This window comes from Vigna unguiculata, chromosome 8 (genome assembly GCF_037176805.1).
Source record: "Vigna unguiculata cultivar grain cowpea cultivar isolate G323 ecotype 2 chromosome 8, ASM3717680v1, whole genome shotgun sequence".
Lineage (NCBI taxonomy): Eukaryota > Viridiplantae > Streptophyta > Magnoliopsida > Fabales > Fabaceae > Vigna > Vigna unguiculata.
The window spans coordinates 23,269,691-23,285,115 of NC_140799.1; the positions used below are offsets into that span (position 1 = coordinate 23,269,691).

At 36.0% G+C, this 15,425-nt stretch overlaps 1 protein-coding gene, 1 non-coding gene and 1 pseudogene across 2 annotated transcripts; 1 reads left to right on the plus strand and 2 right to left on the minus strand.

Annotated features, from left to right (window-relative positions):
- Window positions 1–3,818: 3,818 nt before the first annotated feature.
- Window positions 3,819–12,726, minus strand: LOC114194978 (receptor kinase-like protein Xa21; annotated as a pseudogene).
- LOC146884257 (signal recognition particle RNA) lies at window positions 4,215–4,521 on the plus strand. Its single transcript, XR_014984298.1, has one exon.
- A 289-nt stretch (window positions 12,727–13,015) lies between the features above and the next one.
- On the minus strand, window positions 13,016–14,502 carry LOC146884258 (uncharacterized). Its single transcript, XM_085665922.1, has 3 exons — window positions 14,440–14,502; window positions 13,888–14,356; window positions 13,016–13,629 (listed from the first exon to the last, which is right to left on the minus strand). Exons 1-3 carry the CDS (start codon window positions 14,500–14,502, stop codon window positions 13,016–13,018), a joined length of 1,146 nt encoding a protein of 381 aa, XP_085522048.1.
- Window positions 14,503–15,425: the final 923 nt, after the last annotated feature.

Here is a 15,425-nt window from a genome sequence, read left to right on the forward strand (position 1 = left end):
TTTTTTTTAAATTTATGGTCCCTAAACTTTAAAAATGAATGAATATAATCCTTTTAACCCAATTACGTCATCTTTTTTTGAAGTGTCAAATACATTTCCCAACAGATGTCGAATCGGGAATGTGTCAAATGATGTAAACAACTTCAATACTAACATGAAACACATTCGACATGTCAAAAAAGTTAAAGTAATTTGGTTAAAAAAACTATATTCATTCATTTTTTAAGTTTAGGGATCAAAATATATCGATATTTTGGACAGGAAAAATTTCTAATTTTGGATCAAAGTTCAAGAACTAAAAACATACTTAATCCTATTTACATCATATATACATATTAAATAATTTATTGTTATAATTTTTAATCATATAAAATGATTATTTAATAATTAAAATAATTTAATTTATAATAATAACTAAAAATATGTATAACTTCGAATTTAATTTATTTATTTTATACAATATTATAATTAAAATAAAATTAACCACTTACTGTATAATGTATAATTTATTTACAGATGCATGGTAATTGTCCATATTGAAGTACTATACAACATTAGTGTCATAAAATATCTTTTAAAATAAGAAATTTAAAAATAAAAAAGTCCACGTAATTTCATAATAAATTCATTCTTAATAAATTATTAATTAAAATAAAATATTATTAATCACTTCAAATTTTAATATAATGTTAACAAAATTATTAATTTTGAAATAAGACAGGTGTGAATATTCAATATACAAATCATTTAAGATAATTAAACTTAAATTCATATATGTCTTATTATTCTCGATAATTATTTTCATAAAATATAATTCACTTAAACAAAAGTACAAATAAATAAAATACGCAATCTAACATTTATTTTATATTTATAATAATCATTCAAATACAATCTACCATAGATAAGAAGATAGAAAGATTGTTTGTTGTCTCAAAAGCAATAGTTTACTTTAACTTGAATGATAATTGCCTTACTTAAGTGAAATTTTTTTCATTTAAGTGAAAATTTGATAGATGTAGAGGTTGACTAGCAGTCCCATTTTCGATTGAGCAAAAACAATGAAAATAAGGTTTAAATCCTTGTTTTTATTTTTGTTTCATTGACAACAAAACCATTTTGAGAGGTTTTACCCAAAACCAATTTAACAAATACAACTTTCAAATACATACAAAATGATCAATACAATTCATAGTTTACTCAAATATCATTTTACAATCATTTCAGTTCAACATTTCAAGAGATTCTATGCATATTTTAAGGCATGCAAGGATACTTTCACAAGTTGTAGGCCTATCATTGGGTTTGATGGGTGCTTTCTCAAAGGTAGAATGGACGTGAGTTATTAACAACAATGGAAAGAGAAAGGAATGAATAAATGTTACCTATAGCATATGCTGTTGTAGAGGTTGAGAAAAAGGGCTATTAGACATGGTTCTTAGAGCTACTCATTGAAGACCTAGGTGGGAAACAATGGCTGCAACATGCACCTTTATTTCAAACCAACAAAAGGTGAATTTTACGTGTGACTCTGATTTTCTTTACCTCATTTTTATTTCAATTTGACATCATCTGACTTTCACTGCTTTCACTGCACATGTAAAGGTCTTTTGCCTACACTACAAGAGCTTTTACCTGGAGTGTTATTAATGATTTTGTGTGAGGCACTTATACTCCAACTTTTGAAAGAAATACCTTGGAAAAAAAAGTTGCAACGACTTATGTGGAAGACTGTAAGAGCCACATATCCATAAGCTTGGGAGGTCGAGATGAGGAACATCAAAGGTCATTATCTTGCCAAAGGCTAGGGTCTCTTGCTACTCTCACCACTTGAGTCAGTACGCTCTACGTGAGACTAACTGACTCTTTAGAGTGTTAGGATGCAATCCTTACTTGAATCCTTACTAAATTATATAATGAGGCACCACCACGAACCTTCATGAAATTACGTCCTAATCATGAGGCACCACCATGAGCTCCCACTAATAGGGGTCATGGAATTACGTCCTGACCAATGAGGCACCACCATGAGATCTCACCTAGAGATTCATGGAATTACGTCCTAAACCACACCAAAATCATGTCTCACCAACCAAGTATAAAGTTATCATGCATACAATTCCATGCCAACATTTATAACCAACCATCCTATTCATGTTTCATGAAAGGGTCATACCAAACTCATCCACTCCAGCCCATACAATCAGATATTACATGCATATTCACATACTTCCTATTTTAAATAGAGAAAAACCAGCCAATCATACAACCAACAATAATTATGTGAGAAAACAACACGGTCTGCGTAAGGTCTCGCTCAAGCTAGGAGCCCTCGCTCAGGCGAGAGGAGTGCTCTCGCTCATGCTGCAGACTCTCGCTTAGGCGAGACTACGAACAGAGGCCCTGGGAGGTTCGCGAACTCTCGCTTAGGCGAGGCCATCTCGCCTGAGCGAGATGGTGCGTCGCTCAAAACTCAGTTTTTTGCTTGAGCGAGTGCTCGAGCAAAAAACCCTGGACGAGCTTCTACTACTCTCGCCTAGGCGAGACGAGTTTGCTTGGGCGAAAATAACAGTTCTCCCTCACTGTTCCACGCCTGCAAAGCCAGAGATCCATCCAAAACAGCAAACAATGCATACTCATTCCATCATGAACACCACACAAACACCAGAAATGCAAAATAGAACCAAAAATAGGCAAAATAAATTTAAAATACGAAACCCTAGCTTCCCTTACTTGGAAGAGCTACTGTGAGGGTTTTGAGTACGAGTAGAGAAGCACCACAGCTCCTAGGATAATTTAGTGACCTAGAAACAGGGACACCAGAGGAAGGACATCTTACTACGGTTACCCTAGTTGGAACCACGAAACTCAAACTGGAAAAGACAGACCATGGGTTGAAAAACAACTTACGTGGAGCAGAAAAATGATTAAGCTAGCTTGACCAAGATTGAGACCAAACCCTAGCAGAGCACCGATGTAGTTCTAAGAGAGAGTGAGGAAAACTGATTTCTGAAAAGTGACAGCAAATGAGGGTGTTATGGCAGTTTAGGGTCTTGGACACCCTATGGGTCAGTCTTAGGCCCAACTGATTAGGGTAAACCTTTAAAAATTAGGACAGAGAATAAAGTGGGTCTTACATAAATGAAAGTTAAAATTAAGTAAAATACACAATTATCATAAAGTTTTAATAAACAAAAACTCATTTAATGATAAAAATATATTAAAATAAATTATCAAAATCAAACAAATACATTTTATTTTATTTATGATGTTAATATTTATATTTTAATTATTCATTTTATTATAATAATAATAATAAGATAAATTTATAAATATTTAATTATGACATCTTACATTTCAATTTAAAAATATATACTAAAATAAAAATTTCATCGATTAAATTTAAATTTCATATTAAAAAATAATTATTTAGCATTAATATAATTAAATTTATTTATTATTTTCATTATTTATTTTGGTATAATATAAAACGTAAATATGAATAGTAATATATGATTAAATTAAAATAATAATCAGTTATAGAAAAGAGATAGTCGATTGTGGAAGACAAATAATTTGTAATCTCTATTTTGTATAGTGATTTTCTTACAAATCATCTTAGAATCGTAAAATAAAAAACAGTTAAAATATTGTTATTTTTCAAAATTTAATATTTTTTTAATACTAAATATTTTTATGAGGATTTAATTACTAAAATATGCATGAGCAGCTCCCATTCACAGATGTTAGAAAAAGTGACAGTAAATTGGCATGAGCAGCTCCTATTTACAGATGTGAGCAAAAAGGGTGACGGGATGATGAGCAGCTCCTATTTACAGATGTGAGCAAAAAGGGTGACGGGATGACGAGAAGTTGGGGAAATGAGAGTTGAAGATGATTTTGGAAAGAGGTGAGAAAAAGGTTAAAGAAGCCAAATCACAGAACAATTCTATGCTTAACATGTTCAAGTAATTGTGAAGATCCAACAAGATTTCAGAAAAAAGGTTCTCAACGTGAGATTCTTATGCCATCGTAAGCACTTTATAGGTAAGCACAAAGTACAGATAACTTAATATCATGTTCTTTCAATCACTTCAATTACATCTTTGCGTGTAACCTCGGAAGGTGTTATGTGATCATGTTTATTAGTCCCACATTGACCAAAACACAAATCAACCAAGACTTTATAAATGTTCTGACAAGGATGTTAACTCGCCGAGTTGAGTAACGCCAGCTTGTGACTCAAGTGAGGGCATTATGGTGGTGGGATAATTCTGTGGCTTCTCTAGGTTGGGCTTTGGTTGCAAAATGCTGGGCTGCCCGCTCCAAGTTGAGAGCTGACTCACGGGATATTTGAGCGAAGGCTTAGATCTCTTGAGTCCTAAAGTGTAGGGCACTGCGTGAGGCTGGTTTCACAGAGCAGCAAAAACCTTCCTCTCCCAACGGTGGAGGGTTAACAGGCTGCTGCAGTCATTGCCCACTATGTCCCAGTGAGCCTAGTTTACTTAGACCTACACTTTTTACTTTTTTCTGTGAAGTGATCAATTACGGGAATGGAAAAATGATATTGCAAATTTAGATATCATTATCATATCTTTTTTTCCTTCGCTTCCATGCTACTTTATCTGTATAAACGTTATTCATAGTATGTAGTTTGTTGATGACCACAGTGATTGACATTCGTTCACTAGGTGCATTTGCAGAGCAAGACATTCCAATTTGCATCAGAGACACAAAGCAATCCTCAATCAAACCTTTAGTCGTGCCTTCAATCTCATTCTTCCTCCGTATAGCTTTTTCTCTTCACACTCAGACTCTTCACTTTCCCCATCAAAGTCTTGTTCAGACACTAATGAAGGATCAACTATATCCATGACATTGTTAGGTAGAGCAATTGCTACAAACTTCTGAATTCCCGTGTCACCTTCAAAAGCTTCGTCTGTCGGCCTTTTTCCAGTGAAAATTTCCATTAACAGTATCCCATAGATGTATATATCTCCGAGTGTAGAAGGCTTCCCACCCATACCATACTCTGTAGGCCAACTATTTGTTGCTCATTTTTAATCAAGGTAATATAATATACAGTTTAACACTTTGAATTTTGAACAACACACCTGGAGGGATGTAGCCAATAGAACCCCTTTGGTTAGCTGACATAATTCATTATGTGGATAACTCACTTGATCCTTCAAAAGGAAATGTAGCTAATCCAAAGTCACCAACATGGGCAACCATATCGTTGTCAAGAAGAACATTGCTTGGCTTTAGGTCACAATGAACAATTGGAGTTTTACAGAAGTGGGGGAGATATTCCAGTGCACAAGCAACATCAATAACTATGTTCAATCTTTGCGTGAATGTCAATGTCTTTTTCTGAAATTGCAAGTTGATTATAGAATACAACCAATCTTCTAGACTTCCATTAGGCATGTATTCAAACACTAGAGCTTTGAAATCATTGCCCTGATGATCAACTCCTGAGATGGCAGTTATGATCTTGAGAAGGTTGCGATGCCTTACACTTCTCAGAACTTGGCATTCATCAACGAAGCTCTTAGATGCTCTTCTCTGTTGAAGGCTCAATACTTTAACTGCAACACTTGACTCATCACCGGAGAAAGTTCCTTTATATACAGAACCACCACCAGTGCACTTATTAATTTCTAAGTAAGAAATTTCAATTTCTGAACCCCTTTCAGTAGTTGATGTAGAAGTTTTCCCTTTTTGATCTTTTAACTCCGGGGAGAAATTTAAGAAAACATGATCAGGGAAATTTAGTTGTTCCCTGCAAAGGATGATTCCCTCCAGGAAGAGTTTTATTTTCTACCTGAAAATTTGTTGACATTCAGATACAATTCTCTCAAATTTTTCAGCTTACCCAATGCATCCGGAAGACTACCAGTTAGATGGTTTCCTTCCAAACTTATAGGCCAGGTTATCAAGATTGCCAATTCCAACAGCTATATTTCATTGTATTCCATTAGCACTAAGGGCAAATGTGTGCATTTGGCTTGAGAAATTAGTAATTGATTTAGGCAATACTCCACCAAAATTATTTACTTCTAGATGTAAAACTTGTAGATCTATGCAGTTGACCAAATAATCAAGAAAGTTAAGATCATCTGTTTTTCCAGTTCCCAGTCTGTTGTGTTGTGTTCAAAGCTAAGTCTGTTCAAGACCTCTAAGTTCTTTGGCAGTGTTCCAATGAGACCATTCACGGAGAAGTCAAGAATGTGTGAGATTTGATGCATTCAACAACGATGCAGGTACAGAACCTGTGATATTGTTGACTGCACCAGCAAATACTTGAATGTTAGGAAGAGTAAATCCAACATCAGCATGAAGATGGTTTTTAGTAAAAGTGAAATAGTATAAGGAAGATTTTTTATAGATTGAAGAAGGAACTGAGCCAGACAAGTAATTCCCATATATATAGCACAAGATATGTCAGGCTTGATAAAAGGCCCACCTCTTGTGGTATGTTTCTGATCAGGTTGTTTAATCCAAAGCTAATGCAAGACAAATTAGATATGACTTCATGGAATGTATTCACAAATGATATGAAACATATTCTAAACTTTAAAACTAGCTAAAATGATGTAGATATGCTAAAATGCAATTTGTTTGATGAAATTTGTCTAAGTAGCTAATGCAAAATATGCAATGCACATGATACGAACATGATTCAAATGTTGAAACCAAACACAATATGTCTTTATAACTAAATTATAACTTTCAAATCTCAAATTCAAAAGTAAAAACCAGAACTTATAAAGCTAATGCAGAAAACGTATATAATAGCAAGTGTGTGTGATGTGTGTCCGCAAAATTGTGAAAATGCATAATAATTTGAATGTAACCTGAACTGCCAATCTACTCCATCACAATACTACTTGAAGTATAAAACGCCGAATTCACTAGAAGAACTAGTAAAACATTAAATCCTAAATTCAACTCACCTAAACTAACAAAATTACCAAATTTACCTACCTTAACTACCTAAGTTCAGTTGTGAGTTTTTTCAATTAGAAATACAATCTAAATCCTATAGTATACCGTAAAACACAACGGTGAAACATGAAAATCAGATATCATGAATTAGTAATGGATGAAACAAGGATTCAAAGCTTTAAAATGATACCAACAAAATTTGAAAACGAACTAGCTATATCAAAACTCGGAAATTGAGTTAGGTGTATTTGATTCTTGATCTTTTTGTCTAGGGCTCACTATGTAGTCACTTGGATAAGGTGATAATATGTATTCTCATAATTTTAGCATGATTCCATACTAAAGTTATTGTAAAATTACAAGAACAAGATTCAATTACTCAAAACCTAATATTCTGAATTTGACTTAGGTGAGAAGAAAGAAAGAAATCATTTGAATGATGAAAACTTGCATAAAGCATTAGCAGAATGTGAATTGAAGAGAGACAATCGAAAGTAAATTGCAGAAATGTAGATTACACGTACAAACACTAACACAAAAAAGCGTTATAAGGTCACCCCTATAACGTCTGCCCAAAAAAAGTCCAACGTTAAAAATGACCGGTGACATTTTTGTAAATTATTGGACTTTTTTAACGTCTGTCTATTCCAGGTCAGACGTAATTTAACGTCTGTCCGTTCCAGATTAGACGTAATTTAACGTCTGCCCAAAAAACCCCAACGTCATTTAAAAAGGGACGTTAGACTGTTGTTCCCCCGACGTCACTTAATGTCGGACTCCTTCACCACCGACCTTAAGTTTTACTTATCTCTACGCGAAACGCAGAAACCCTACGCTATTTCACTGTTTCTGCGAGCGTTTTCCACCGGCGACCCCCATTTTGACTTTATCTTAGTGAGTTTCGAACGTTTTTCACCACCAAACTTGTTGGGATTTGATTATGAATTGATTTTAGGCATTTTGAACCGAATATTTTGCGTTTTCATCCCCATTTGCAGCGTTTTGAGATTCGTCCCACTTGCTCTTCATCCCCATTTGGCTAACAGCGTGCAGAGACCTTAAAGCCACCTTCTCCAAGTTCGTCTTTCATTTGCTAGAAGGGGTTAGTTTTCCATTTCTAAATTTAGGGTTATTACTAAATTGAGCGTTAATTGTGATTACAATGGCATGATGCATACTGTAGGTAATTCTTTTCATATGTGTATGATTATAAGAAGTGTACCAAACACTCTCATGTGGATTGCCTCATTTTTAGACTTTTAATTATGCATGCCGTTTGAAATTGAAATTGAAATTGAATTAATAACCCGTGTATCTAATTTGGAGGGTAAATGAGCGTGATATGGTGATCAATATTGTGAACTCCATACGAAAATGAGTCATAATGAATTTAGGGTGGAGTGAATAATGAAGGATGACTCATTCCATGAACTATAAAGTTTATGTTTTCATTACATGAGAGTTCTTAGTATTTTTCTTTTTTATGAATGATGTTGAAGTGTTTACATTTCTTTAAACTGACCTCTAAGTTGCCTTGGAGTAATATTTAGGTGGTCACTCCTTGATCTTTAATTCTCCATTAAGAGGGGTGAGTGAGTTAAGGTTAAATCAAGGACCTCAAAACCAGCAAGTAACTGAGGTAATGTTCTTTTTCATGTCTTTTGTTTCTCTTTGGTCTGATTTTGTTATGAGACATCTCTTGTAATCTGCTAGAGTTATTTTCTTCTCTCGACATAAGATTAAGGTGATGGCATGAGGATAACAAATACCTAACATATTTATGTAGTATAAACTATCATAGCTATGCAATATTGTTGTACTCATTTTTTTTAAACTACAAGGCATTTGATTCAATGGCTTTTTCTAGTTATTGATTAACTAGTAGTTCTGGAATATAGAAGTTAATACTCTTAAGAAAAGCGTTTAGAAACTATTATGGATTTTTTCTGATTTTCAAGTGTGAGAATGTTGTAAAAACAACAAAACTTAAAAAAAAACAGCACTGTTTGACGTCTGGTAGAACCTTGACAGATGTTATTTGACGTCTGACTCTCCTGGACCCGACGCTAATTAACGTTTGACTCTCTTGGCCCCGACTTTAATTAACGTCTGACTCTCCTGGCCCCGACGTTAATTAACGTCTGCTCTGCTTTCCGACGTCAATTTTGACGGCAACCAATACGACGTCGGTGTTTGGGCAGACGTCAAAGACCGAAAATATCAGATGTTAAAAGCCTTTTTTGTATTAGTGAAATCACTGAAGTTCCTCAATGCCAAGCTCATTGTATAGTCATGGCAGCAAAGAGAGCTATAGAGAAAACTTGAAAATGTAGAACGTAAAAGTGTCTCTAGTTATTAGTCCTGATGTCGATATACAAACTAAATTTGAAATGAAAGCGAAGTAAACTAGATTAACACCTATACTAGACTACTAAAGTTTGACTAACTAAGAATCAATCTAAAAGTGATCTAAATAGAGTATTTTTTACCGCCTTTGCTTAACGTTCTATTTCTCTCTTGAATCTCATAAATCGTGTCTAGATTAATGAGGACATACTTTCCATTCTTTTAAAGATGATAATAAGATTGTTATACCTTTTTTTCCAATCTCCGTGTTAATTTTATGCTTTTAGAGAATTTTTTCATACATGCTTTTAGAGCAAAAGAAGTGTCGAACGAAGAAGCTTAAAAATTTCTCAAGTTCATTCAGCAAAGTGAGTATAAGCTTATTGATCAGTTGAATCATACTCCAACAAGGGTTTAACATCCTTCTCTATTGATGAACTCTGAAAGCCATAAAAAGTTGTTGATGAAGATTTTAAATGAAGCACATGTGTCACATGACATTATGTTGGACAAATTTAGGGGTATTATTAGTAATATCACTGCTAATAATTATCTCACCATCACAGATGATGAAATGCCAGCTGATGGAAGAGGACATAACAAAGCTTTGCATATCTTTATAAAATGTATGATCATGTCATAGTCAGAGTTTTTATAAACAATGTGATGCATTAGTCAACATTGGATCGACTATCGTTTAATTGATGTCTGGACACTGTTTTGGAATCTTAAACCAGAAGATTTCACACTATTGGTGTAGCGCTTGGCGGTGCTGAATGGATTGCCAAGCGATAGGTTACCCAAAGAAGTCCTTGGAGCGTGTGGTGCCCGACGGCGTGTTGGGATCGTTAGGCAATCTTCTATGACTTCGCCTGGCAGCGCTTAGGTTGTGCCAGGAAATAGTGAATGCAAGTGTGCATTATGGTGTGTTTTGTGTGCATGTGGTGATGGCCTTTGATCTGGGATATGCTTGCATGGATTACGAGTGGGGAGGTTCGTAATGGAGTTGGAAACGCATGATTAATATGGACAAAGAGATTCGTATTGGATGTACTCTTGTGTGGGGATACGAGTGGGGAGGTTCGTATGTTTTGTGCTCACACTTGAGGATGTTATGAGTAGGGAGGTTCATAATAGGATGTGTTCACGCGTGTTGGACTACGAGCGGGGAAGTTCGTAGAGTTGGGCTACGAGTAGGGGGGTTCGTAAAGGTTGGACTACGAGCGCGGAGGTTCGTAGAGTTAAACCACGAGTGGGCAGGTTCATGAAAGCATATTATACTCTTAAGGCCATGGATGAGTATGTGCACGATATGATTGGATGTGCTAATCTCATATAGGTTATGAGACTAGAGTTGTGCATATGTACTACGTGGTGTAAAGGTCTTTAAGAATGGGAACCCTGTTATGTTAAATTCATTGGGGTGAGGTGTTTTTGTTATGGTTTATGCTTGTTTATTCCTTTTTAAGCTTACCTTTTTTGTTTGTGTTTGGTAATGATTGTGTGACTTGTCCCACGGGAGCATATATGATTCCAAGTGTGGATGGCGATGCTTAGATGCAGAATTGTAAGGATATCTTGAGATTAGTTAGGGTTTATGTTTTGGAAAATTGTGTAATTTTCTTTTAAGCTAGTTTGGATTTTGAATTTGTAATAAATAAATTAGGAAGTAATGTTAGTTTATACGCTATTAAAGTTTTAAATATTTCCGAATTTTGGGAATAATAATAATAAAATTAGATGTTGGAATTCTATTTTGGTTATAATTTTTCTTTTATTAAGTAATATCCGACCAAAATGTTACAATGATGATCGTTACCTTGGTTTTGCTTTCTCTTTGCCGAGGGTCTTAATTAATCAAAGTAAAGTCTCGATTAATTTTCGTTAGAGTAAATACCTTTAACCAAAGTAAAGTCTCAATTATTGGTAAAAACTCATTTAATCACATGAAAGTTTCTAAATAAAATCAAAGTAAAGTCTCAATTAAATTTAAAAATCCTTGAACTCATATGATTAACATGCATATAGATTTAAAATCATTACTTTTTACGTGATTTAAAGATAAAAGACATAGATGAATGAAAACTTCAACAATAATAAAAAGATCAAAGAAATTATTTCATTCTAACCTCAGAATCCATAATGAAATTAGAATAGAATCAACCCAAGAAGTTTAGCACTCCATGAAACACAAAATAAAATAAAATTAGAAGAAGAAGAAAGGAGAGAGAAAGAAATTAGGCCCCCATATGGATTCCTAAATTCTGAAGTGCCGAACTTTTTCTTTTTTGCTTCTCCCTTGGTCTCTTTATATAGGATTTGGACTAGCTTTTCGGTTGTTAAAACCTCTCAAATATCTTTTAAATAAAGATAAAGATAAATATTCAAAAATATTTGGAGAGATAATCAGTTTTCAAAATATTTGACAAATATAGTTGGTTAATAATTTATGATATAATTAAATAAATTAATTATTTAAAAATATATGATAAATTATCACCAAATAATATTTGCATTAATTTTCTCAATAAGCCATTTTCAATCCTATAATCTAAATTTGCAGAGACATCCAAAAATATCATTATTTGCAGTTAAATTCCTCTCGTTTGACCAATCTTTGACCAGATTTGAATATTTGACCAGAGTTGATTATTTGACCAACTTTGACCAGTTTGACTGTGCAATAACAGGATGACACGTGGCAATGCACTTTCTCTCTCCAAAACTAGGGTTTCTTCCTCCTTCCTCCACCATGGTTCCTGCCGCAAGGACGTTTTCCGGCAAGGTTAATATGTTCTCTATTGATGGCACGATAGTTTCAGGTTTGCGTGGCTTCCATGGTTGAGTTGCAGCAAGTGCAGATTGTGCACGAATCTGTTCACGTTGCAGTGATGAAGTCGTGTTTTCTTCTCCGACGAAGGCTATAGTAGTGAGTGCGGTGCAACTGTGATGGAGATGCTTCGATGGTCTTGTGCTTTTTGTAACGTCCTAGCCGAAAATTACTTTTTAAAATAAAACAAATAAAAAAAACAATAAAACAACCTCATTTATTTTGTACGATTTCCCAAAACGTGGGAAAATTTAAATCTTTAAGTTCAACGTGCCAAACCAAAAATCTTTAAGTCCTAGAAAACTTCTCACCTCTGATACTGTTTGTGGTCGCTCCCAATTCATCACTGTCTCAATCTTTGTCGGGTCAACTGCAATACCTTGCGCAGAGATCACATGGCCAAGAAACTGAACTTCTTCTAGCCAAATCTCACATTTAGACAGTTTCCCATACAATTGGTGCTCTCTAAGTACATCCAGCATCACCCGCAGATGCTCAGCATGTTCCTCCCGGTTCTTGGAGTAAATAAGAATGTCGTCAATGAATACTACGACAAACTTATCTAACCACGGTCGAAAAATTCTATTCATGTAGTCCATGAATATTGTCGGGGCATTGGTCACTCAAAAGGGCATCACCACGTATTCATAGTGACCATAACACGATCTGAAAGCAGTCTTCTGGACATCTTCTGGTTTGACCAGGATCTGATGATACCTGGATCGTAGATCGATTTTAGAAAATACCCTTGCTCCCCTTAGCTGGTCTAGTAGGTCATCAATCCTGGAGTGGATATTTATTCTTGATCGTCAACTTATTTAGTTGACGGTAATCCACACATAGTCTGGAGCTCCCATCCTTCTTCTTGACTAGTAGTACTGGAGCTCCCTACGGCGACGCACTAGGTCTAATAAACCATTTTTCTAGTAGGTCTTCAATCTGCTTTTTCAGTTCAGCCAACTCCGTTGGTGCCATTCTATATGAGGCCATCGACACTAGCCAGACTCCAGTTACAAGATCAATGGTGAAGTCGATGTCCTTGCTCGGAGGTAACCCAAACATTTTATCTGGAAACACATCGGGATACTCATCTACTATCGGTATACTTCTGATATGATCCAATGTACTCTTTTTGTCCGACTGCACCATGATCATAATGTATGAAGATCTATCGACCTCCTCTTGTCTAACCTCGCGAGTAGAGATCAATGTCAACCCGTCAGCTCCTGGGAATACTATGTTGCACCGTCTACAATCAATTATGACGTGATTGTTTGACAGCCAATCCATGTCCAGTATCACATCCAGACCCTCTAATGGCAAGCAAATAAGGTTCACTTTGAACATGTGTCCTGCCACTTCAATAGAACAACCGACACAGACTAAGTTGGTAGATACTTGCCCTGATGCAAGTGTCGAGACTGTCAGTTTACACCCCAAATCACAGGCTACTAGTCCAAGCCTACTCACACATTCTTGGGAGATGAACGAGTGAGTAGCACCTGAGTCAAACAGAACTAGAACACTGTTATCAAACATTGAACATCGGTCCAGTATGAGGTTACCTGACTGAGTGGCCTTAGTCCTAGTCAATGCGAAGACTCTCCCAACAGCTCTAGGCTGATCGGTTAAGACCTTATGTTGTTTCTGCTACGGTAATGTTCCTCCAGCTGTCTTCTTAGTGGGACATTGACTCGCATAATGCCCAATCTGCTCGCATTTATAGCACTTCACGTGTTTTGTCTTACCACCTGAACTACCTGCGGCTCTAGTGTGAAGATGTTCACCCCCGTAGTTATAACATTTCAACCCAGGAGAGGACGACTGCGACCTACTATATGGTGTCTTTTGTGACTTAATCTTTGAAGTACTCTTATGCGTCTTCGTGACCCTACTGGGCCCTGTCTCTAACTCCTCCACGGTCTTGGCCTGCTCTACCAGAATGGGAAACTCTCTGATTCGCAGTGGCACAAGAAATCTACGCAGCTCATGCCTCAGACCTCCCTCAAATTTGAGGCAGCGCCACTCCTCCGTGATCGCCTTCGAGTAAAATCTTGCCAAATACTCGAAGCGATCAATATAAGCCTGCACAAGTTTGTTTCCTTGTTGTAAGGTGAGGAATTCCGCCTCCAGAGCATGTTTTGCTGAGTCTGGAAAATACTTCTCCAAGAATCTCGTCTTGAAGTTCACCCAGTTCACTCCAGTACTCGGAATATCTTCTCGCACTCCCTAAGTCAAGCATCGGCCTCATCAGGGGTAGCGTTGCCGCTGAACTTTGATGACTTGTGTTTTAGAACATCTTCCATAGTCACCGATCTAATGGGTGGCACCATGGCTCTCGGCTGTGCCGCAACAGGCTGCATGGCATCAACCATCCTGTGGATTGCTTATGCAATCTCATCAGCGCCTGTATCGTTTGTTCTCCTCCTATTTGCCATAGCCTGAATGCGCCACATATTCACTGATAAATCAAACAATTTATATTTCAATTTTATAGCAAGACAAAACAACACATACACACGTCAACACGATAGGCTCACTCCCCACAGACCCTATGAAATCATTGAAATCACGGCTCTGATACCAAATGTAACGTCCTAGCCGAAAATTACTTTTTAAAATAAAACAAAGAAAAAAAACCAATAAAACAACCTCATTTATTTTGTACGATTTCCCAAAACAAGGGAAAATTTAAATCTTTAAGTTCAACCCGCCAAACCAGAAAATATAGTTTGCGGCAATACAATATTACAAGTATAATTGTCTATAAAAAAATTACAATAGATCCATAGTCTGACAAAATATATCAGTGAAAATTCCCAAGAGATCCCCACTCCGTCTCTATGCATCATCCTGCTCACCTACATCAATATCTGCTCCCATGTAACAAGTTACATGATCATCGCCAAACACACAGAGATAGGGTGAGCTCATTTAAATAAACCAAACAAATAACATAATGAGTACATTATCACAACATTATAACCCAGGTTAGTGTTTTTCCCTTTTTACATAGTTCCTCACTTCTAGTATATGCATTATACGTCTATCATTTCTATACTCTTTAGGTGAGATCAACGATCAATCTTTGCTGTACGAGTGTCTACTCGCCCCTCCGATTACAGGCCACTACCTGATAGTCCACACGTGGGAATAACTTTGCCACAGCATCTCACCGTGACACCAAATGGAGTTCCCCAAAACAAACATAAGTTTGTAGTTGTTCCCAGACTACCAAAACTCTATCAGGTGCACTGAAGAGGGCAATCATCCGAAACTTCGTCGTACGAGCCACAAC